The sequence below is a fragment of the Haliotis rubra genome, unplaced genomic scaffold, assembly GCF_003918875.1.
Source record: "Haliotis rubra isolate DU_JTF1 unplaced genomic scaffold, ASM391887v1 Scf819, whole genome shotgun sequence".
Classification (NCBI taxonomy): Eukaryota; Metazoa; Mollusca; class Gastropoda; order Lepetellida; family Haliotidae; genus Haliotis; species Haliotis rubra.
This window is the reverse complement of record NW_025767545.1, coordinates 282,058-308,148: the sequence shown is the minus strand read 5'-3', so window position 1 is coordinate 308,148 and position 26,091 is coordinate 282,058. Positions and strand designations below refer to the sequence as shown.

The following is a 26,091-nucleotide window of genomic DNA, read 5'->3' as shown; positions in this document are numbered from 1 at the left end:
GATTGCAAGTAAATATCATTTTGTCTTAAAATTGCTGTTATCAGCTTCCATATTTTCAAGTGGAAAGCTTCCATCTGATTGGTTCATCTCAGGATTAGGACCAATGGAAGTGTTCAAGAAAAAAAGATAGTTTGTCTTTCTACTACAGATGGTATTTACAAATGTGTGACTGCAACTTTCAAAACAGCTTGGATACACTATGAGTCAGCAGATCGCCAGGCTTTTTTGGGAGTAAACTTATTTCAGACACTGATGCTGGAGAATCTGATATTCAGGCTGAAATCAGTGGATGACTGCCTTCACAATAGGAGTGGATGTCAACATTGTTATGTCTTGTGACCAAGTGATACAAGGTGATGGAGTGGTATTATCTTGTTCATGGAGCTGAAGGTCCAAGTGGTCTGATGTCCTTTCCTGCTTATCACACACATGCCTTCAGTCAAGCAGCAACCTTCAAGCCAACTGTGTTTGTTATGTTTTCATCTATCCGTGAAGATCTGGGTTAGAATTCAGTAACCCATGCTTGTCGTGAAAGGTGACTAACGGGATCGGGTGGTCAGCCATGCTGACTTGTTTGACACATGTAATCATATCCCAATTGCATAGATCAATGCTCATGCTGTTGATCACTCGATTGTCTGGTCCAGACTCGATTGTTTACAGACTGCAGCCAAATAGCTGGAATATTGCTGAGTGTGGTGTAAAACTATACTCACTCACTGTTTTCATCTATATAACTGCTGCCTGTAAATAAATGAATCTGGACAAGTCAAACTGGTTCTCTCCATGGGGGTGCACTTGCAGTATTCCAGCAATATTAAGGCAGAAGAATAATGACAATTAGTACAAGGTTTGTACAAATGATTCTAAATCAGCCATTGCCGACCACATCAAATCCCATCCTAACCACACCATCAAATGGGACAAGACCAAAACCATAGTAAAGAACCAGTCAGACTACAAAATTCGTAAACTTTTGGAAGCAGTACACATCAAGAAGATAGGACCCGCCCTCAACAGAGATGAAGGATACTACACACCATCACTTGATAAAGTAATCAATAATATTTCTTGTGTACATTACCTGTTTCATTTCAACTATGTATATCAACCCCATCCATTGTATAAACATCCACCTGGCTTCCTATCAGTTGTATAAGCTCTAATTCAGTCCTTGTATGTCACCCTACTGACTGACTGAGTTTTGGTTTTCAGCGCTTTTGGCAATATTCCACCAACATCACGGCGGGGGACACCAGAAATGGGCTTCACACATTGTACCCATGTGGGAATTCAAACCCGGGTCATCTGCGTGACAAGTCAACGCTTTAACCACTAGGCTACCCCACCGCCCCGTCACCCTACTTGCTTCCTATCAGTTTACTCAAACTCTCATACCAACCTTGTACATAAACCTCATCTATTGTATAAACAACTCATTCCTATCTACTGTAACAACAACTCCTGTATATATTCTCTCAATTTGTTACTCATGTATCACTTGCTTGACAACGACATTAGAACCTATGTCGAAACGTCGCCTCCACAGAATATAAGGAGTTGTATATCCATAATAATTGTCATTATTCTTCATCAACTCAACTTCTAAAATGCCCATCAAAGAAGTAATATCAAGGCAGACCATAAGTAACTGAAACTGGACCAGATAAACCATTAGTTGGAATTATTATGAACAAAGATACTTGCAATAAGCTAAAGGAAAGAGTTCCTTCTGTTCCCCCAACCCTAAACCAAACTCTAAACCTAACCCTAACTTAAACTTTGGACTTTTTAGTCATCTTGTGAGTTCTCTAGTAATTGTTGTGTTAAGTTTTGATAATAATTTTAGTATATTTATAAATATTATTTGGGATGGGGAATGGGAGGAACTCTTACCAAGCTAAATCATGGAGCCTGACCACCCAATCCATGAGTTTTATGTTCACATGGCAATCATTACTTTGACAAATACCCTCCATCTTATTTATTCTGGCATCAAAAATCACACAATACAAAATCCATGAAGATCTGGGTTAGAATTTGTCTTCATCAACACATGCTTGTTGAACCTGCTCTCCAGGTTGCATAAAGTACAGAATGTAGCTGCCAGATTGATCTGCAAAACCACCAAGCCTCTTGCCTCTGCACTGGTTACTACTCCCAGCTAGGTTAGAATACAAGATCCTTAACATGACTTTCAGCTGTCTTAACATGACATCTCCATCCTCTCTCTCTAGTCTTGTCAGAGAGTACGTTCCAACCAGAACTCTGAGATCCGCCAATCAGTCGCGCGCTCATCGTCCCGAATGCATGACTGAAGACATACAGACATTTCTCCTACTTGTCAGCTATCCTCTGGGACAATCTGCATGTGTCTCTCAAAGAATCCCCTTCAATAACCAGCTTCCCGTCTAACCTAAAACCTTTCCTGTTCAAGAAGCAGTATGACATCTAAATGAACTGTTAATTTATATATGTATGTCCGTGCCATGAGCAACCACTTGGTGATTGAATATAGGGCACTATACAAATGGACTTATTATTATTGTAAGAGGCTACTAACGGGATCGGGTAGTCAGGCTGGCTGACTTGGTTGACACATGTCATCGTATCCTACTTGTGTAGATCGATGCTCATGATATCACTGGATTGACTGGTCCAGATTATCATTTACAGAATGCCATCATATAACTGGAAAATTGCTGAGTGTGGCATTGAACAACAAACAAACACAATTAAGAAGTCAATCTGACAAAACATCTTGCATATAATATATAAACTTTATTTCAATGAAGTCTTCCTGTAACAAAATCTGAATACATCCAAAATAGACCTTATACAATAAATCTACCAAACAATACATAATCCTAACCTTTCCATCCATGGCTTATCCTTACCAAGTCGTTTGGAGATGGGAATGTTTTTATCTGTGAGTTGACATTCTCCATGACATACAGTATTTTCCTGAAAGATTCCTCTGTTTCCATGACATCCTGGGTCAAGCTGATCTGTGTCTTGATCTGGTATTTGACTAATGCAACCTTTAAGTGACCGTTACTTCACTTTTAATACATTAATCTTCTGACAGTGGCATAAATATCTTCCTTGGTATATATTTACAGTATCCTAACACTGGCAGTGTAAACATGAAGCATGTGAAGATACAGGTTTGTGATAGGATACATAGTTTGGAAAATGGATTAGTAGAAGTCTACCTGCTGCCTCATCTGAACACAATCTAGATATTTCTTAAAAGAATTCAGATGAACATGTGTTGGTATTGTTTATGTTTGTAAAACTCAAATCCATGGCGTGACTTGTATACATGTCAGGCGATCAGATCTGAGGTCTGTATAGCCAGTGTGGCACCAAGCAATGACGAAAAGAACATAGATGCTGTTTGTCTAACAAGTACTTGTATGAAGATGACATTTTGAGTAAAGATATCATCAGTCATAAGATCACATGATATGTACCATAAAAGAGTTGGCTGCCTATGTGAAAAGAAATATATATACTGATATATATAAAATCCTATCAACGAAAATGTATTATCATACAATTCTTTTTTATTGTAATGGTGAAAAATCATGGCAAGTCAGGATCAGAACGTTAGGAATTTAAAAGTGGAAGTATGAAAAACTTTTGAAAATCCTTTCCAATATCTGATTAAAAATATGTTCTTAAATATTGTGTTGAGACCAGACTTCCTGTATAAAATCAGGTTTACTGGAATACTCCACTTAACTTACTTGACAACATATATTTAAGTAACAATACATCATATTTTAATTGCTTTTCATACTCAATTAAGCACACCCAAGCCAGATTTCTTCACTGGTGCATCTGACTGCTGGGATTTATGTATGACTCTGAAATAAGCACCCTTGGGCAGGGGCCATGGGCCATTTTGCACATTACAATAAAAAATGGCCCATTAAAATTTTGATGTTTACTATTGATGCAACAGAAGTGGCCCATTCTAAATTCAGAAAATGGCTAATAATCCTGAAAATGGCCCATTGTCAAAGTTCTCTATCCCAATCCCTGCTTGGTGGGCAACATGGGAAAGACCAATTATTCTGCTCAATATTCATATTAAATAAAATCCTTACTTCTTTCAAATTCAGAGGCACATATTATGAAACTGTTATCAAAAAATTTCATCCAAGACGGGAATCTACACCTAAAAACTATTGTACATCATGCTTCTGTGTCTCTTCTAAATGTTTCATTAATGACAAAAGTTCCAAGTAGGTAAACATGTCCCAGTAATCACCCATTTTCTATTCCAAGGACATGTATCTATATTGTTCCTATTTGTTATATTTTGATAACTCACATTTTGAATTTTTTAATAACCATGCACTGTAAAGAAAGCAAATAAAGCAATATTCACTAACTCTCTCATTCTAGACTGCACCAACCCTTAAAATTAACTATGCTCAGATATGATTTGAATAAAACAATACTTTAAATAATGTCAGTTATCAGGATAAGGCATTGATCTCTTCAGAGTATGTGTGTACAGCATCGATGAAGACTTTAAGTTTGTCAGGGTTGGTTTCCTTCATTACTCCATGTCCAAGGTTGGCAATATAACGCTGAGTGCCAAACTTCTGTATCATCTCCTTGACATTGTGCCGAATCTCATCCTGAAACATCATGAGTGTTGAGTTACAGCATAGGCAGGAAGCAGTAAAATTTCAACAATTTCATAACAGTTCCTTGGGAGAGCCAACCAGACAATATGTTCCGTCATCCATGCCACAGTTGTACAGTGACACACTATTCACCAGACCACACATTATAATGATCTTATCCAGGATAGCCACTTCTAATGACAAGCATAGCCGTTTGTTGTATATTCTGCCCCAGAATCATAATGAGATTCTTTTCTCAGATAAATAATCCGCGACAGAAATTCTGTGATAATTGAATATACCAGTTACTGGGAGTGCTTACATCTGTTCCGAATACCGCCACTGGATCAAGGTTTCCTTGGAGAGTCACCTTTGTCCCAGCCAGTCGTCTGGAAAATAACACTTGTAAGTCAGGTAAACACTTCAGAATCAGCTGAAACACTGCAAGGAAATATCTCCCCCAACACAAAGTTTCCTTCAACTACTCTACTGAAATACAAAATCATTATGTCCAGTGAACTGTTTCAGTACTCTACCTCACCAACTTCAGTTCATTACAACACACCACATGACCTTGTTTAAGCAAATTTTCATTCCAGATCCTTTTCATCCAGACTCCCACCTTCCAGGTACTGACAAACACTGTCACTCAAATCGAATGTGTGAAGTTCTGTCCAGTCTAGCTGTCAGTCGAGGCCCCATTCATGCAGACCCCATACTTCTAAACGATTACCAATGAAAACAGCCACTCACCTGGCATGTGTAGGGTTCTGTGTCCAGTCGATCTGGACCACATCAAAGCCAATTGTAGCAAGCTGTTCCGTAGCGTAGTGAGCATCCTTGGCAAACACCACCTGCAATCAGCATCATGGCATCACAAGACCTATTTCCTTAAAAACGTTCAGTCTAACAATATCTTTCTCAGAAAGGAGGAACTAAACAGTTCTTTGGGGAACTTTTAATATTGCTCTGAACATTTAGAATGTCCTGCAAATCATATATTTATTTCATAAAATCTGAAAACAAAATATTTTCTTCTAGCATTTTAAGTTTATAAATATTTGTTTTAAACCCGATCCCTCAAACATCAAATGGGTGTCTCTAAAGGTGCATTCTCATGGTGCGACATGTAGTAACAACTTGTAGCATGCAACACAGTTGCAATGCAAGAACACCTAAATCATAACAATTTACAATAGTATACAACTAGTCGCAGCGGAGTTGTAAGGCATAGGATTTATCCTAATTCCTACTGCAAGTTGTAAGCTCTTGACCAATCAAATCGAAGAGTTTAGATCTTAATTCCTACTGTCCACCTCAAATCGTTTAGATCTGTGTCCACCTCAGAGTGGCGTCCCTTTGGTTAATGTTGACATCATTTTGAAGGGACAACTGAAAAATAAATCGACCTTACGCGGGAAGAAACTGAGTGGTTTATAGGTTTTTACTTCATGGAAAATACATCATGTCACCTATTCCAAAAGGACTGACATTAACACTAGCCTTTCTTCTTCACTCGACAAATCCATGTTGCCACGTCATACCAGAGAATCTTGCTAGTTGTATGCGACTTAAGAATTACACAAATAACAAAGTCGTTACGATCTTTGTTGTTACTACAAGTCGCACAGTGAGAATGCACCTTACTGTAAGCAGGATACTTGACACCTTAAATCCATGACATATATCCAAGAAGTTCACCTACCATTGGGATGAGCTCCAGCCCCTGCTGTTTAACCTCCTGCTTCACCTTGTAGGCGATGTCCTGTAGACATGGAAGCTCATACTTGGTGAAAAGTCCTGGACCAAGCTCTCCGCCGCTCGAGTCAAACACCTGCAGAATCTGTTGGACAGACGTTTGAACTTCTTACTCATAGAATATAGATGCATACATAAAGATACCAAGGTTATTGAAACAAGGATTTCCGTGAATGGAAACATAATAATATGTCAGCCATGCCTTTTGTTTGTATTTTTTTGCATTTGATGCCACATGCAATATTCCTGCAATATGGTGCTAGTCACTAAATAGTTGAGTCTGGACCAGACAGTCCACTGATTTGCATCATCGGCATTAATCTACCTAATTTGGCTACAACGTTCAGCATTGAACCAAGTCAGCACAGCTGACCACCAGGTACCTCAGAACACCTCATACAACAAGACCAATTTTAACCCCGTCTTTACAGGGGACACCGGATGTAAGTGGGGACAACTCCCACATCCACAAATGTAATGATACCAGAAAGGGTTTGTTTTGGGTCAGGTATCAAGTATCAGGCACCAGGGTAGTGATCACAGCACTAAGGTGATCTAAGTCCTACACTTTAACACTGGCTTACAATCACTGTAGCACTAAGATCGCTTTGTTTTCGCATGCTACCTACCTGAGCCCCAGCTCGAACCTGTTCCACAAGATGGCGGACAATGGCGTCTGTCAGAATCTTCAACAGTTTTTCCCTGCCTCAGGATATTCTATCAGAAATCGACGGGCTGCATTTGGATTGGGTCCTGCTCCGAGATTTTCTATCATATATTTCATCAGTGTCCACTGAAATTGTAAAACATTCTTCCTATATAATGATCAAAATTCCAATATACACCATATTTGTTTTGTAATAAACATGAATTTCTCAACATTGGTCTGAACTGTCAGTTTTAAAAATGATAACTTTGAACTTTTACAATACATATCATTAAAACAATGGAATATGAAAAGATAAAAGCTGAAAATGTCAACACTGTAGTGAAACTGTCTGGATAACTGTCCAGATTACCAAACCATTCTTATGAAGCAATATTAAAAATAATTGTTAAGAACTGATCAGCAATAAGAAAGCCCTTTAGGAGGAGAAGTGACTGGGTTCCAGTTATATCATGGTGTGTCAATAGGGGGTTCCAGTTATATCATGGTGTGTCAGTATGGGGTGTAAGCCTAAAGGTATACAGGTCTTACACTTTATGTCAGTGGTGAAACCCACGAGCACAGGCATTAAACATAATCAGGGCAAACCCAGCTCTGAACCATTGATCATAAGTTTATAACAACAATGTACAGAGAATACCGGCACCTTAGATGAAAAGGCTACCTGGGCCTCATCTGAAGCAGAGGAAAAAGAGCATACAGTACTCCAAAGGAAATCTCTAAGCAATGTGGTTCTTTCATACTGTTTGGTCTTTGTACCCCACATTTTGGAAAAAGAGTGATTATGAAAAGTCTTTACCGGAGCACCTGTGAATCCAAACAATGGCACTCTTCCTTGGAGCTTGTGTCTTGTTAGGGTGATACACTCATAGACGTAGCCAAGTTCCTTGATGATGTCAAAGTTGGGATTGAGGCGGTCAATGTCTTCCGGCTTCTTTATTGGGTCGGCAAATACAGGGCCCTGGTACACACAGACAGAAGTCATTAGCAACAGCATATTGATTTCTATAACAGATATCTGGAATTCGTGAAGTGTAGCATGATAATTCTCTGAGCCCTTTACACAACCAAGCAATCTAGGTCAGTGTGCGAAACAGCCACTGGCCCGCTAGCCCGTGGCTAGCCAGCCGGGCCAGTAAATCTCCACAGTCACAGCCCGACTGGCTAGTGAATTTTCATGGGACATTTTGTTAATATGTCACCTTCTCTGACCTATTAAGTTATAGTACACTTTTAAATCATGCGAGATTATGGTCTGATAAAAATTATTTTGTGGGCTAGTAACTTTAAGGCATAGCTAGCCCTACTGGCCAGCAAAATTTAACCAAACCTGCAGAGGTTTTCAATTCTTTGAAGAGAGTCGTCCTTGGGGTACATATTATGCATTTTCCGGCTGAAAAATGTCCTGTGACAGTTGTATCAATGTTTTTTGAATAAAAAGATTGTACAATAAATAAACTCTTTTATTTATTATACGGACCCTACCTCACGGAGTTACCTCCCTTAACGCATGCGCACCAACTGGGTAGGCTCCTAGACCCGTATCATCATTCCTTCTGCTGAATTCTCATCAGTGAACAGAATTGCGGGGAGGTGGGAAGGCCCTACCCCAAGGACAACTCTCTTCAAAGAATTGAAAACCTCTGCAGGTTTGGTTAATTCTTTTTCAGAGAGATCGTCCTTGGGGTACATATTATCCCAAAGACCGGAGGCCAGGGAGGAGGGAATTCTGTCCAAGCACACTCAAAATATAGCGATCGTATCATGGAAAAAAATTGAACAGACGCCATAACACTCACCTGTCACTCGACCCAGTTTCGCTTCCGCGAGAGGCATTATGGGAGGGGAACTGACAGGGAGGATTTGTGCTCAAAGACGACCTCTAGCATAATGAGACATTGCACGTAGTGCGAATATCAACGAAATCCGACCCACTAAGTGGCTTCTTTCATGAGAGCACCGTAGGGGGAAAACAAAAAATACCACTCACTAATCGACACAGTACTCCGTAGAGAATCGAAAGGGGGTACAGGTTCTCTGAGTGCTCACAGTAGCAGACATGTCAATAATGGAATCTTATTGTACAGCAGCGTCAAAACAAACCAATAAACCAAGACTCACTCGGTCAGGGTGGCAGGACACTGTCCACTGGAGAGAACAGTACGGCCAAAGTTTGCACGATTACGTGAATGCGTATCGAGCTGATAGTGGCGTATAACGCGTGCTTAGCGGCTCCAAATAGCGGGCGGAGCAGATCTCTTCAATGGGGAGTGCCGATGCAAAAGCTTTTGATGCGGCTACTGCCCTGACTGAGTGAGCCTTCAACCCCTCAGGGGGAGGCTTGCCCTTAGCCTGATAAGCGGCACAAATACACGATACTAGCCAGCGAGACAAAGTCTGCTTGCTCGCTGGCAGACCAGCCTTCCCGCCACCGTAACAACAGAACAGCTGGGTACCCGTGCGGATCCCCTGCGTTAGTTTGAGATAGACTTTGAGCGTCTTCACGGACATCCAACGGGTGAGTGCTCAGAGGAGTGGTCCCGATGTGGAAGGCTGGGTAAGAGTAGGAAGTTCGATAGGAGCTGTCACATGGAAGCGTGATCGACCTTCGGTCGGCAAAAAGTATCTGGGAGGCCGAATACTGACACGATCCGTGTGAAACACAGTCAGCGCGGTCGGACGACATAGCATGTAAATCGCCGACCCTTCGACCAGATGTTACCGCCACCAGAAAACAGCTTCCAGGTCAACAACTGAATGGAAATAGCCGATAGGTGTGAGAAAGTGGGACCGACAGCCAATCGAAAGCACGATCGACAAATCCCAAAGGTGGACTGGGTCGCCTGAGAGCAGGTCGAATCCGTTCAGCCAGCCAGAAAGCGCTATGTCGAGAGGGTGCTGCCCCAGAAGAGCACCATCGACAGGGTGTGAAAAGTGGAAATAAGCGGTGGAGTAGCGCGAATGGTCGGCCGCCAGGCCTTCTTCCAAACGAGCTTGCAAAACTCAATACTTTCGGGACTAAATCCGCAGAGAAAGGGATCTGCAATCCCCTATCTGAACACCAGCGCCGCGCATAGGGACCACCTATCCTCGTATCTGAGCGTTTGTCGAATCCGCACCGAAGCCAGAATTGTGTCTGCAACTGCTGCAGGAATTCCGGCGTGCCTCGAGGTTAGACCTGACAGAGGCCAAGCCACCCACTGAATCCGTGGATTTGGGTGGGGAAGCTCCGTTCTGAGTGAGAATGTCCGATCGCCAAAGGTAATAGAACAGGAGGCTGAGCCAGAAACCTGAGAATTACCGGAAACCAGCTCTGTGGCCGGCCAAAGCGGTGCCAGTAGCACAAGTAGCCGAGCTGGCTGGGTGGACAGCTGTGAAAGGACACGGGGAATGAGTGGTAACGGCGAACGCCAGAGCACTTTGCCCGTCCCAATCCAGCAGGAAGGCGTCGGCAGCCAACGCCCTGGGTCCGGTATCCGAGAGCAGAACACGGAGTCTGATGCGTCCCGCCGGGCGCAAACAGATCCACCTCGAGCGACCCGTACAACTGGGAGATTACTGTGAATATCTGCCTGTCGAGCATCCACTGCGTGCGGGGCCAGGATCCGGCGAGAGCGCATCTGCTCGCCGCGTTCTCCAGCCCCGGGAGATAAACAGGGAGTACCTGACAATCGTACTGGTCGCTCCAGAGGAGAAAGTCCCACGCTTCCCGGAGGAGCGCTGGGGACACCGTGCCTCCCTGCTTCAGGATGTACGACATGGCCGTCTGGTTGTCTAACTGAAGACGGACTACCTGGCCACGGACATGCTCTCTGAAGCGCTCGAATACCAACCGCACAGCTCTCAGTTCCAACACGTTGATGTGAAGGTGAGCTTCAGCTTCGGACCAGAGTCCGGAAGCCGTCAGACTGCCCAGAACGCCCCCCCAGCCCGTGAGGGACGCATCGGTCTGAACTGTGAGAGCTGGCGTCGGGATTTCCAAGGGGAACCCCCTGGTGAGATTCCCGACATTTGTCCACCACTGAAGGTGAGGTGTCAACCACTCGGGGACTGTGAGACTGCGCTCCAGATCCTCCGTGTGAGTCCACAGACGAGCCAAAGCTTGCTGTATGGGGCGCATCCTCAACAGCGCCACCACACTACAGAGATGCGTCGCCGCCATATGGCCCAGTAGGCGGAGCCAAGTCCGTGCTGGTGCCTGGGGCTGGGAGAGGAATGAAGAGACCATCTCCCGAACTCTGGTGACCCGGTCGGGCGACAAGGAAACGAGATCCTTGTTCGTTTGGAATCGCTCCAAGAAAAACCAAGTCCTGGGTGGGTACCAGGTCGGTTTCTTGAGGTTGATGATCCACCCCAGTCGAGTTAGAATGTCTATCACTGTGTGAGTAGCATCTTGACTTCGCTGGCTGTGTTAGTGCTCGAGCAACCAGTCGTCTAGGTAAGGGTAACAACGCCTTCCTTGCGGCGAGCTAGGGTAGCTGGGACTAACATGAGCTTGGTGAACACCCTTGGGGCAGTCGATATGCCGAAGGGGAGCACCCTGAATTGGTAATACATCCGTCGTAGAGAGAACCGAAGGTACTGCTTGAACGAGGGATGTATGGGTACATGCAGAATCACGCATCCTTTAGGTCGATTGACGTGAGCCAATCGCCGGGCTGAACAGATGAGATCACCGGCGCGCAGTGTCTCCATCTTGAAGGATGGTACTTGAGCATCGCGATTCAACCCCTTGAGGTTGAGAATCGGACGGAACCCGCCGTCTTTCTTCGGGACGAGGGAAGTACGTGGAATAAAATCCCGCCTGTTCCTCTCCGGTGGAATCGCGCTTCGATTGCGGACTTGTCCAGCAGAGCCTGAACCGTCAGCGCAATATGTCGCCCTGGCTTGACATGGCGGCACCGGAGTCGCGGCGTATGCCGGTGAAGTCGGGCGGACCTGGCTTCCACAGTGGGAGATGGCCTATGCTGACCGTGGCCAGCACCTGCGTTGTTGGTAGCCTTCTCCCATTCCGGCAGGAATAGAGAGAGGCGCCTCCCACTGGGATATGGGGTAGGAGCGGCGTGTGTGGACCCGGTAGCCCGGAGCTGACTGGGCGTGACACCGCGGCTTGAGCGGTAGCCTGATGGGTTAACGGAGGTCGGGCAGACCTCCAGCGCCCATGAAAAGGCTGGGAGCTAGTCGAGGACTGCTCCTTGCCCCTACCCTTGGCGGACCTGTTCCTCCGCCTACCCCTACCAAGCGGCCGAAGCCAGCCGGCAGACTTCGGGTGTAGGCTGCACCCGGCCGGAGGAAGGTGGCACGAGGGGCCGGGGCGAGACACCGCTGGTGCTCCAACAAGGCCTTAGAATCCTTGAAGGAGGTAGCTGCAGCGGCAGCCCCCGTATGACCTGCTGGGCTCCGGAAAAGAGTGCGGCTCCCAGACGGGAAGGGAGAGCCAGCAAGGTCTGCTGTGTTGCTGCCGAGTACCCCTGACGTCGACAGCCACAGCGGCGCATCCCATGACTGCGCACATCACCGTCGGCGCAGCAGACCGCAAAGAGTGCGCCACAGGTGAGCCTGAACTTCCGACAGCTGGCGGAATTGTACGACATCGCGGCGACATCGTCGCCAGCATGCCCCTCCGCCTCCAGGGCCGACCTCTGTATCGAGGAGAGGTAGGCCTCATGGACCACCACCGCACCTGCTGCATCGGCGTTCGGTAGACCTCCTGCGTAGGTCCGATGCGCTGCGTGCGCGAGAAGCTGCAGCAGGGCAAAAGGTGGAGTTAGGCGCCCCTTGCCGAGCAGCGGGAGCTGCTCCGAGGAAGCCGAGCCTCCCCAGGGCGACGGAGTGAAAACACATTCGTCAACGATCGGTACTACGAACAGGGAATCCTCCCCAAGCTGGTAGCGCCGCACGAGTTCAGGTAAGTCAAACCTGACTCGGGCACCAGACAAGAGGGGATCGACCACGTCCGAGACCAACGATGGCAGAATGCGGAGCTGCGTCTGTGAGGGTTGCCTAGGGGCAAACGCCTCACCAGGCAAGCGGAACTCAGTCGAGTCCACGCAACCAGCAGGCACCGCGGCCTGGGGTAGGCCCTCGGCAATTTCTCTGCCGGACCTCCCGCAAGGCGAAGCAAAACGGAAGCGCCGTCATGCTCCTCGACCTCCCGAGCTCCATTGCCTGCGGCGTCCGAGCCGAGTCAGAGGCTGGGTCTCCTCCGTAAGAGGACCCTAACCCGACCCGGTGGACTGCCTAGCGCTGGGCACCACAGGAAGGGAGGAACAGACCGACTGCTCCCGTCCAGCGCCAGCCCGGCGTCGTGGACCCTCGTCCCGAGAGAGCTGGAGGCAGGCCAGGCAGAACTGGTGCCTCCGCACTCATGGGGCGGGTGTGCGCCGGACCGGAATACCAGGAATACTCAACGGCCCTCCAGCGAGTCCCGAGAGGGGACTGGGAGCACCTCCCTCTCCGAGCAGCCGAAGCGTCCCGGATCGAAGCCAGAGGCAACGGATCGACAGACGCCTCAAGGCTGAGGGATCGAGCAGCCCGGCAGCGATCCCACCCGGACTCTCCGCCCCGTCCGAGTGGGTGAGAACTCCCTGCGGAGACCTCCAACCGACTCACGGACGAAGGACTTCATCGAGTCCATCTGCTGCTGAAACATAGACTCCATCAGTGACATGTCAAAACCACTTTCGAAGTGGCAGGAGAGGGGAAGGGCCACGGATTTTTTCCCTTTTGGAGACCGCGTTTGGTCTTTGGCGGGGAACCTGCGTCAGGTCCCCTCCGCCTCCGCGCTTCAAGGTAGAATAGTGTGTCGGCAGCCCGCCTCTTCTGGGCCGGGGGAAAAGGCCAGACAAATTGCACAGGAGTCTGCTTCATGGCCTGTCTTCTCTAGACAGGCCACGCGAACTGGAATGACTGTCGGCCCGGGATACTCCCCACAGACCGAGCAGCATGAAAAGCCTGAAACAAACACGCAAACATGTTAGGTAGCGGCAGCCAGCAGCATATAAACACGTAGAAAACATTGAAAAACTACGTGAAGGTTACCACGGAAAGTAATAGTTGGTTTTAAAAACGCAATATTACGACCACGCGGCACGCTAAACTTCCCGCCATGGCAGCGCAATACTTGCGTAAACCACGGGAAAGTTCGCGTATTAGAATTAATACAAAGTCACAATTATGAAACAACCAACTGTAAAGCTTTACTGTTCCTTGTTTTAGGCAAATAAAGACCATACATACAGGTGGTGTCTCAGACATAGTCGTTTTCTGTTTCTCTTTCAGAAAGTTCAGCTCTGTACGGCTCATGAATTTTAACGTCTGTTCATGGCAGTGACAGCAGAAGGAATGATGATACGGGTCTAGGAGCCTACCCAGTTGGTGCGCATGCGCTAAGGGAGGTAACTCCGTGAGGTAGGGTCCGTATAATAAATAAAAGAGTTTATTTATTGTACAATCTTTTTATTCAAAAAACATTGATACAACTGTCACAGGACATTTTTCAGCCGGAAAATGCATAATATGTACCCCAAGGACGATCTCTCTGAAAAAGAATGGGAATGTATTTCGCACACTGATCTAGGTTAAAGTTTATGTGACTTTTGATAAGTTACTGTGTAACTGCTAAATATATCCTTAAAAAATTCAGAGCACATAACAGCATAGCAGATAGCCGCAGATCAGTGCCTAACATATTACCTGGCTACTATTATTATGGCTGCAACGATTCGGTTCGATTCATCGAAAATCGAATCTGACACTTTAGTTACTATGATCACTATTTCGATTTGCTATTTGAATACCTATTTAAATTTTGTCTCCAATTCAAGCAGTTTCAAACGCTGAAAAAGGCGAAACATGATTGGTCCAATGAGAATTGTTGTTAGTAGACATCACCAAGTTGATGATAGTTTTCACGCTAAATAAGCCGACTCTGAGAGGTAAATGAAATCTCATGTTTTTACTTGTATGAAGAATCGAATCAAAAATGATCGAATCGAGGATCCAATATCAAAAATTGAATTGAATCGAGGTCTGGGTGAATCTTTGCAGCCCTTATTATAACAGCTAATGACAACAGGTCAGCACACATCACAGTCATGGTCAACTGGACACTGCGTTAAAGTTCTATTTGATATTACTGGGAAGCATACTGATCTAAAAAAAGCAGAAATGATCTACCATGAATACATGTGGCCACTTTAAGGTATAGTTGCTATTTTTAACAAATGTCCAGCCAATGTCCAATGTAAAAGAAAAGCCTGTGAATATTCAGATCAAGGGATGCTGTGCCTACATCACACAAACAGCCATGTTTCCTACTTGATGATTCCAACAGCCTTGTGGCATCCAGTTCTACACACAGCTTGAATTTCTTTCAATTGTTTAGGTTTTATGCAAAGGGATAATTTGACTTGTCTGAGTTACACACAACTTGGTTTCAACAACTCACAGAAAAAGATGTAAACACGCCTCCTGGGTATTCACACATTATGGATCAATGTGGTGTATACAAACCTGTGAAGCATCGATTATGATCAATGAATAAAGTGAGAACTGAAACAGAAGCAAAATAACCAACCTGTCCTGGATCGTTGAGTGATTTCAGTCCAAGGGCAAGGGGGATAACCAAGATGTCTGAGAAGATAATTGCTGCATCAAGGTCAAACCTGTCAATTGGCTGAAAACAAGGAACATATAAACATATTTTATTTTAAAGGTGTCTTATCATAATATAGAAATTCTTATCTATAAAATTCCTTGTTAAATGTTTACATTAATTTATAAAATAATGCATCATCCTAGACTAATATTGACACACTGGTTTTCTCAAACTGATAACTCATTACACATGCAATGCTCATGCTTCCGATCACTGTTTGGGACCACTGTTTATTTACAGGACATTGTAACATGGCTAAAATGCAAAAACGCCTTCACATTCTCACTCTCCATGATAGAGTATGACTCACCTGTAATGTCAACCGACTAACAAGCTCCACATCTCGACAGGTAGCGAAGAAGGCCTTGTCCCCCTTCGCTTCCTTGTATTCTGTCAACAGAGAGCAGTATCACAGGAAGTAAGACAACCAAGAATTGACACATTAGGACTCTGTTTGTCACCATTAGTTTTAGGTTTTATCAGAGACCATATTATACCGTCTCTGGTTTTATCTCTCACAATCTTTGAAGGAGGTTACAATAAAAATAGATTCGACCGTGGCATTCTCCAATCTCCTGCCTCTAACACCCCTTCAGTGTCAGTACCCATCTGGGCCCACTTGCACAGAACAACCTTAGTTACAATCAATCTTAGGGCCTTACAATCAACTTTACAATCACAATACAATTGCCCTAATCCAATTGCACAAAGCCGATCTTAGCGCGATTGTAAGACAGCATGGATTTAAGATCGCGATCTTAGCTAAGATCGAACTCTTCAACGGTGGAGGTGCGAATTTCTTAAACTCGACTCCTGTCTACAGTTGTCTGCAAGTGCGCATAGCATACTGCGCAAATAGAGAGTGATACTGGTCCCTGCACACAATACATTCGTCCCTCAATCGCACTTTGCAGAATTTTCATGAAAAACATTCCCAGAAATCTTCGAAGGAAACGATTATGTGGACGATAGCATATATGTTTCTAGATTTTAACTGTCTTGATTTATGACTGACTGACTGACTGAATTTGGTTTTACGCCGCATTTAGCAATATTCCAGCAACATCACGGCGGGGGACACCAGAAATGGGCTTCACACATTGTACCCATGTGGGGATTCCAACCCGGGTCTTCGGCGTGACGAGCCAACGCTTTAACATTAGGCTACCCAACCGCCCCCTTGATTTATGAACTGAGAATGTGATATTTCAACCACGGAAATACCTACCCATGTTTTATGAAAATATTGAACTGCGGAAAAATACATGCATAAATTTGGGTCTAGATTTAGTGACTTAATAATTATGAAAATTATAATAATATATCAAATATCGACAATATTCCTTATGATATACCACCGAAATGCATGATTTGCCATTGGTTGTCAATGAGACATTGTTTAATGCACAGCTGTTTGTTTTTCTTTTGTGTGTGTGTGTGTGTGTAAAATCCTAAATATACCCTAGAAGTAATGGTTTCCTCACAATATAACAAGAAAATGTAATATGGCTACAGAAGTGTTGTAAAGAATTCATGACAGGGAAATACGAATATAAAATAATATATAGAGAGAGCAGTTGTTAAATACTCATTCACAGTATATTAATGATATATCCCTATTGCGTTGATAATATTTTTCTAAAAGTGAAATAAAAATTGAATCTTGATTTTGCACGTTAACTTGTATCTATTTTTTTAATACTTAATGATTAACTAAGACAAAACCACTCCATCACCGAAAAGAAAATATCTTGAGCTCTGCGATTGGGCATGACAGACTCTACGGCAACGGCATAGGACAGGGGAAACCACTCCCATCTTGCCCATAAACTAAAATTATCTGCTCTTGAGTTAATGAAAAGGTCACGGCCATTGTTAATCGCACGCGGACACCATTTGCTAGAATCCTTTCCTTGATTATCAAGAAGGTATGTTGTTTCACACTTATTCCAACATTGAATCGGGTGGGAATAGTACTTTGTGATATCGACTCGATAGTTCTGTGGTTCACTACAGCAAATAACAATGTATTCGACGTTAAATCAGTTGTACATTCTCCGTGTTGTTGAAGTGTCGAAGCTTAATCATACAGTACAGTTTTATGCAATATAAAGGCATGCTATCTCCAAACGTAAAGCTGATTATTTGCGTGAAACTTGAACACCATTTTGTCACAGACTACAATGATCTTAGCTCCTTACAATTGGTCCGGACCAATTGTAAGTTTCGATTGTAACTTACAACGATCTTAGCCTACAATCGCTTTGTGCAAGTCGATGGCGATTGTAGCCGAAGCCTAAGATCGCGATCTTATGGATTTACAATAATTGTAGCGCTAAGATCGTTCTGTGCAAGTGGGCCCTGGAATTGATGAACAAGCAGTCCTGTCAACATCCAGCTATATGGGCAGATAACTCTCCAGAATGAATTACAGAATCATCTGGCAACAAGGAGGGCAGCCTGGCATAAGTGTGCTAGTGGTCCTGTGCTAGTCCTTTCAGCCCCTTAGCCATTTATATGCTGACAACCCACTTATATAATATATATACTACTGTTTAAACTTTTATTTTCAACTCCAGCAAGGCAAGGAACAGGTCCACACCTTTCTGACCATAGCATACATGTAATAAAACAAACCTTTAGATGCAAGAATCTAGTACATGAGCATCTTACTGCACAAATGGGAAACATATTAATACAATTTTGTATTTTTAACTACCAAATTGACCACCATTTGTTTTATGCCATGTACATTTGACTGAAATGTGCTGAAGCTTTAGAGACAGTTACTTGTAAGATCACTGCATGAACTATAGCTGGACAGACAAGAGCTGACTGTCCTTTCAAACACTGAAGGGTTTGGCATAAGAAATAGTGCTACCATATATTTTGTTTCAAAATTATTTCAACACTTGAAGAAAGCACTCAAATTCAATGTTCAGTATTTCCCCATACACTCAAACCTGCTGCTGATACAAAGAGGGCTGTATGAAACAAGAGCTTCATCATCAAGATCAAAGTCTTCAAACTTACACCAATGTTGTCTCATAAATATAGTTTTAGCTAAAGTCACTACAACCCTAGAATACCCAAATCCTAAAGAGTGTGTCCTAACATGAAGCAGGGTTAAGCTGTGGACAGGCATGGGTTTCCTTCAGACTATACAGCACTCCAACCTTCTGCTCCTAGACTAATGGAGTTACGTAGTTATGTCATTATCAAATTATATATGAAATATAAACAATGAAGCCCAGGAGTATCAACATATCACCATACAACATCTTCTATGTTTCACAAAAAAGAGTTCATCAGTTCCCACTTCCCATAGCCAAACAAGGCAGGAATATTTCCAAAGTTCAACCAATCAATACATTACAAAGCCCAGGACAATAAACGGAAAAAGAGTTCAGTTCCCACCTTTGCCAAACAAGGCTGGAATTTTAAGGCTTGATCATAGTGCCTCCATTGGGTATATCCCTTCTGTTTGTCCTTCCTACTGATTTAAACAAAATGGTGGCATCCAGTCAATACTGTGATCGATAATTTAATCATTCATCGTTATCAGTTGAACCCAAATGGACTGTAGTTAGTGAGTGAAACCGATGGTCAGGACAGAATGGTCTGTCTCCCAGATGGAAAAATAACATGGAGAAAATAAATCCAATCCCAAGCTGAAACCATTTGGCAAGGGTACATTTGCTTGTTTTCCTGAGACAAGGGAGTTGACTCACTGACCTTCAGATGTCAGATGATTGCAGTATTTTCAAGGCATGTGTACTGTCAAATGGGCATCAGCCTGTATTTTCCATATTTTCAATCAAGGTATAAATTGATGCACTCCTCGAGGTAAGACCCATTTTATTACCATATAGATCTTGATATCTCAAAATAGGGATAAGTGCACAAAACATTAATAAGACACATGGTCCTCAAACCTCTGTACCCAAAAGGTCTGAAATCTGACATTTATGATCGATCATGGAAAAAGTTGCTTAAGAAACTATCATGTAAAAGTGTTCACCGAGGGGTGACAAACGGATGGTGGAACAGTGCCGGCACGCACTTCAGGGGCAACTCAGCGCATCCAGGTTTAATCATGAAACAGCCAGTGTTGTTCCACAAGCCATTTGTCATCCCTCAGTGTGAAGTGTGAAAATAGAACAATATTACATGATAGTTCCTTAAATGTTTTCCATGATCGATCATAAAACATCAGATTTCAGATCCTGTTGGGTACAGAAGTCTCAGGACCATGTGTCTTATTTATGTTTTGTGCACTCACTATTTCGAGTTATTTAATCCTTCATTGTTCTCTTTGAACCCAAATGGACTGTAACAGCATAGAATATATTTATTACCTGGGAGATATCTTCCTGCCTGCCTCATGACCCACACTGGAACACGTTCTGTCCTCTCACCACGAGCTGCACGGAGCAGCAGATCATTCTTCAAGGGAGCAAACTCCTGAAGTAGACAAAAATTATTTCTCTCCAGCATCTTGTTTAAACTTAAAAGCATCATGCATATTAAATACACGACAATTTTAAAAATGTATACACTTGAACTCAAAAACTGAACTAAAAATAATACAATACAATTATTACAGGCATGTGTGTGTCTTGATGCCATAACTATTTTCTAATTGACTATGATGACTCAACCAAGATGTGAAGTAACTGTTCTTTATTTACTGACAAAAACACCTACAGAAATAGAATGTCAATTGTACACACCGCAGGTAAGAATTTGTGTATGCTATTAGTTTGATGCAGGTGAACATAATTACTGAAAACCAGACAAAAGCAAATTAAAGAGAAGATTTCTCTAAAATCTCAAAGAAGATATTGTTGTTACTGATTGACACGGTCGTAAAATGTCACATCACTTTCATTACATGCTAGCGCATAACAAGTTTGTGTAGCAGCACACTCCCTTCTGATTTTAATAGAAATCACAATTAATGTCAACAAGAAGACAAAGTCATCAATATCCCCCGCAATGGCAAAATACTCTTCATGATTATGTCTACAAGTTATGATTATGTCAAATATTTAGGTGTGTATATAGAAAAGTGGAAGGAGAGTATTGAAAGGTTTTTAAAGTTCTGCTCCAGAAAGGAGCACTACCACCAATTTCAGTCAAAGTCGAGCTTGTTGCCATGGAAAGGCCAAAAATATTTTATTCAGAATTCCAAAAGGCACCAGTACACCACCAGATTCATGTATGCCAAGTTTGGTGAAGAAATATTGAACGGTTTTAGAGTTCTGCTCCGGAAAAGACAAATGTGTTTTAGTCACTTGGACGGACGGATTCAAACACGCACGGACAGAGTCCAATTTAATACCCCCTGCAAAACGCATTGAGGGGGATAACAACAGCTGCAGTTAAGATTACTGTCCAGATGTACCCTATAAGTACCATGCATGGTGTGCCCATGATGAGAATAAGGTTTGAAACTGGTCATGTGTAGACAACACAGTTATAGTCTTTGTAAACCTGAATAGATGCTTTCCCCAAGAGATTATCATGGCTTGCATATACAGTTTCAGGGATACTAGAGGGACATTAATTTCTGACCAAACTTTTGTCTTTTATGAGTTCAAGGTCACCTTCTTTCAGATATGAGCATGGATGTTTCCATTTAGTTCTCATCAGTAGATTCTAGAAGAATTCACTGCTCCAGTGTTTCCAGAATCGTCCATCCAACACCTGTACATGCCTCCACTGCGACTTGTACATAACCTTTGCATCTATAGATGCAGTCAAACAGAAACTTGGTGAGATAGGTCCTCTGTGTGAGAAGTGTTGAGGGTGATAAAATCAGTAGTTGACCCGACTCCTTGGATACTGCTGGAATTGTGCAGCATTCATAACAAGAAGACAAAGTCATCAACATCCCCAGCAATGGCAAAATACCTTTCATGAATATGTCTACGAGTTATGATTATGTCAAATGTTTTGGCGTGTATATAGCAAAGTGGAAGGAGAGTACTGAAACGTTTCAAAGTTCTGCTCCAGAAAGCAGCACTACCCCCAAATTCAGTTGAAGCCAAAACTGTTGCCATGTGCCAAGTTTGGGGAAGAAACATCGCATGGTTTTAGAGTTCTGCTCCGGAAAAGAGTACTATCACCAATTTCAGTCTAAGTCAAACTTGTTGCCCTGGAAATGCAAAAAATGTTTTATTCAGAAATCCAAAACTACCAAAAGGCACTAGTTCAACACTAGACCTACCTATGTTTGAAATTTCGTGATGAAACAGTGAACAGTTTTTATCCTCTGCTCCGGAAAAGAGTACTACCACCAATTTCAGTCTAAGTCAAACTTGCTGCCATGGAAACGCAAACAATTATCTCATTCAGAAATCCATAACTACCAAAAGGCACCAGTTCACCATTCGACCTACCTATGTATGAAATTTTGTGATGAAACAGTGAACAGTTTTTAAGCTCTGCTCCGGAAAAGAGTACTACCACCAATTTCAGTCTAAGTCAAACTTGCTGCCATGGAAACGCAAAACAAATATCTCATTCAGAAATCCATAACTACAGTTGGCACCAGTTCACCACTTTCGACCTACCTATGTATTTTTCTGGGTGAACAGTTTTAAGCTCTGCCCACCACCAATTTCAGTCATCATATGTTCCCAGAGATTCTATGTGCCAAGTTTGGTGAAGAAATATTGAGCGGTTTTGGAGTTATGCTCCATAAAAGACATATGTGAAGATAATAACTGTCACCTCAAACATGACTGTTGAGGGGATAATAACTGTCACCTCAAACATGACTGTTGACACAACCTCATTGGCCAGACGCTTACAGTTGGCAAGAACCACTGACTCCCATATTCTGGGTGTAGTCTCAATCATATGTTCCCAGATTCCGCCCATGTGGCAGGAGTAGGGGTTTTGAAGATCCATGTTACACCATTGTCACAGAGAAAGTTATGTGATGTTTCAGCTTCTATAATGATGGCATTGTTGCAGAGTCGGTCAGTTGCACTTTTGAAGTGAGTTCCATCATCAGATCGAAATTGTTTTACTTCACCTCAATGGCCTCTAATCTTCTGAAACAGCTAAAGAAGTTGGTACTGATGTCCTCAACTACGTAAATGTGTAACGAGTCAGGTGAAAAGGATGGCCCAGCATTTCCTGTTAGAAGCAATGCTTCTTGTATGGTGAGTTATGATATTCCATGGGGCTGTGAGGTAGCCTAGGGTTAAAGTGTTTGCCCGTCACGCCGAAGATTCAATTCCCCACATGGGTACAAAGTGTGAAGCCCATTTTTGGTGTTCCCTGTTGTGATATTGCTGGAATATTACTAAAAGCGCTGTAAAACCATACTCAGGGCACCAGATAAGGGCCGTATCGGGGTATGTATGGATAAAAAATATGCACGATACGGTAGGAATTAATTTTTAAAACGTAGCAGATACGCACCACAGCAATGGTGTACAGTCTTAGAATCACTTACAGGCGTATTTATCTGATAAAGTATTGTCTTATTGTCCATTGACCTGTTTACACAAGAGAAGCAATGTTGTGGTGCATATATGAAACGAAACACAAGATTACTCATACTCCATTAATTTCCATTCAGTACTCTAAATGTACACTTAAGGTTTTCCAGTACTCCTATATTGAACAAATAAGGAGTATGTACTCCTGATGTTGCAAAATTATCTGGAGCCCTGCATACTCACTCACTATGATACTCCAAACATGTCCAGTTTCACAGACAACAAAGGTGGACAAGGAACAAGATGATCAAGGGGGAGATCTGATATATTTATATTTTCAGGTACAGTCTCAGCTTTCTGCATATAAAACATTAATGTTCATGAGGGAGGATATTATGTTCCCATGCACTGACTAAACTGAAATATGAATATGCAGTACTTTTTCAGAAAGTCATCAGATGGAACAAATGTATTTTATATTAAACTTTCTAAGTTAAGTGCAAATTTGGGTAGAGTCCCACTCAGGTTTAGAAATTGTAATTTAAAATATAACATATGTTACATTTGACTTTTTGTTAAAAGGCATTGTGTATTCACAGCTTTCAGTCACCATATAGCTGGTATTTTGCTGAGTGCGGCATAAAACAAAACTCCTTCACTTCTCGCTTTCGGTCATGGAAGCCATGCCTATTTACACTTGTCAGAGGGGTGCATGAATTATGTGATCTGGGCTACCAGTTGTTTCACCTTCAGTTTTGTGGAGGCTCAGGTGGCTGAGTGGGTTAGACTGTGGGCTTCATGAGCCGATGAATATGTTCCCAGCTCACATCCTGCATAGGACTCTAAAGTATATGATTTGTCAAGAGGGCACCATCGTAGGTTACAGAGCCTTAATTTGCCTGTATTACGAACACACTAAGCCAGCCATAAAATTTCTGATTCCCATGAGGGGAACTGAACCATTGACCTGCTGACCCAAGGTTGAATATCTTGTCCACATAACCAAAGAGGCTGACAAGATAAGGATAACATGTATGGAATGATTCAACGCTCTGCTAGATATATCTGTACATAATTGAATATAATAATAATAGAATATTTGTTACGCGCATATATCCATGCTAAAGCATGCTCAAAGAGCACAATATAAAGATGAGATTAATGGTAAAGAGCTACAGTTCAAAGGCTATCTTGGACATGTGTGTTTTTAGATTGGATCTAAAAGAATTAAAGTCACAACAGTCTCTGAGGCTCTGCGGAAGACTGTTCCATGCTATAGATCCTGCATGGACAAAGGACCTCTTTCCATACATCACTGTCTTTACTTTGGGAACAACAAGCAAGTTCTTTTCCCCGTGAACGGAGAGATCGGAGAGGCGTGTTCATGGTTAGAAGAATGGATAGATAAGAAGGTGCAGTTCCAGTGAGACAGCAGAAAACAAGGCCTAAGAGTTTAAACTGGATCCTGAACTCGACTGGAAGCCAGTAGAGAGTGTACAGTATAGGAGTAATGTGTTCATATTTTCCAGAGCGAGTCACGATACGGGCGGCGACGTTCTGCAATCTCTGCAGCTTGGCTATCTGGGTCTTTGATGCACCGGCAATATATTGTTCCTAAACTAAATAATGACTTATGAAGTTGTATGCCAATTAATAATATTGTCTAAAACTGCAATACATTTATTTAGATGTAACAGACACTGAAATAGATTTCATCCTTTCTGAAGAAAATAAAAATGAAAATTGTAATAAAAACTACATACAATAATATATACCTCCTTACCATTTTATGCTTCCAAACTAAACTCCTTATTCTACAGTCAGTACATTCTTCATTAATCCAAAAGCTACGAGAAACAGTCTACTCTACACAGAACAGCACAGCACTAAATGACGCTGTATCTCACTGTGACAGGTGTGCCAGCAAAATGAGTTACAAAACAATGGCTTGGTCACAAACTGGAACTTGTATTGTGAGACCACGTACACAATATCACAGCCGCCAGGACTGAATGGGTTTATGAGTAATAGATCCTGAATGTGAACTAACCTATTCATGTTTCCATAGTAATCAGTTTTATCGGTAATATAAAATCAGATAAGAAATAAATTACTTTAGCTGTTATTAGTAGAAATTTTTATCCATAAATACAAGCATTGAAACATGCAAGTGCCTGCTAGCCTGAGTTCCTTTGAATCAAATATTATTTGAATTCCTAAAATTTGAAATATCATATATGGTAATTTAATATATTTTTTATTTATAACTCAGGATGCTCAGTAATTCCATAACCTTACTTAAACAACCAACCAAATAAATGCCATTTATTGTCATTCATGTATATTATAAGCTAAAGGTGAAAATATGTAACATGTGCTTTTGTAGGCCCACTGGTAATCAAAATAGTTGATCGATGATCGTTGATTAATGATCATCTAAGCTCCACGCCTTTATGTTTCCGTTTCGAGTATTTTGTTACTAACATTTCAGCCTCTTTTTGTTTCAAAAATATCATTTCATTAATGCTCTACATTGTAACATAAGCGTAACGTCGCAACTGAGATTTACCCAAAAGCGTCACATGACTGTCGGTGACACAGTTCTTAACACTTAACGGGTTCATGGTAGACAGTGCAGCTGTTGCAAAACGCTGTGAGATTTTTATAACAGGTGTGTGTGCATACACTATATTTGTACATCGGAACATTCCGCCATACACAGTGTGTGAAATAATGCAGAAATGTCGTTGTTAAAAAAATAAATGTTCGAGTGCTTTTGGATATCTAAAATGTGAACTATTTACCTGGACACGTTCCTCACTGGAAGTCGCCATGCTGACGAATAGAAATTAGAGTTACCTCCCTTTGACTGACGAACACCCGTTTGGTAAATTATATTTGGGAATT

The 26,091-nt window shown here is 42.7% G+C and overlaps 1 protein-coding gene across 1 annotated transcript; it reads right to left on the bottom strand.

The window, feature by feature from the left end:
* Nucleotides 1–2,766: 2,766 nt before the first annotated feature.
* Nucleotides 2,767–26,091, bottom strand: LOC124261947 (uroporphyrinogen decarboxylase-like). Its single transcript, XM_046696308.1, is given in 11 exon segments — nt 2,767–4,655; nt 4,966–5,032; nt 5,397–5,497; nt 6,349–6,486; nt 7,031–7,095; nt 7,098–7,194; nt 7,868–8,029; nt 15,647–15,745; nt 16,038–16,117; nt 20,086–20,191; nt 25,989–26,091. Coding segments are annotated over 11 exon segments (1,110 nt in total). The 5' UTR covers nt 26,019–26,091; the 3' UTR covers nt 2,767–4,490.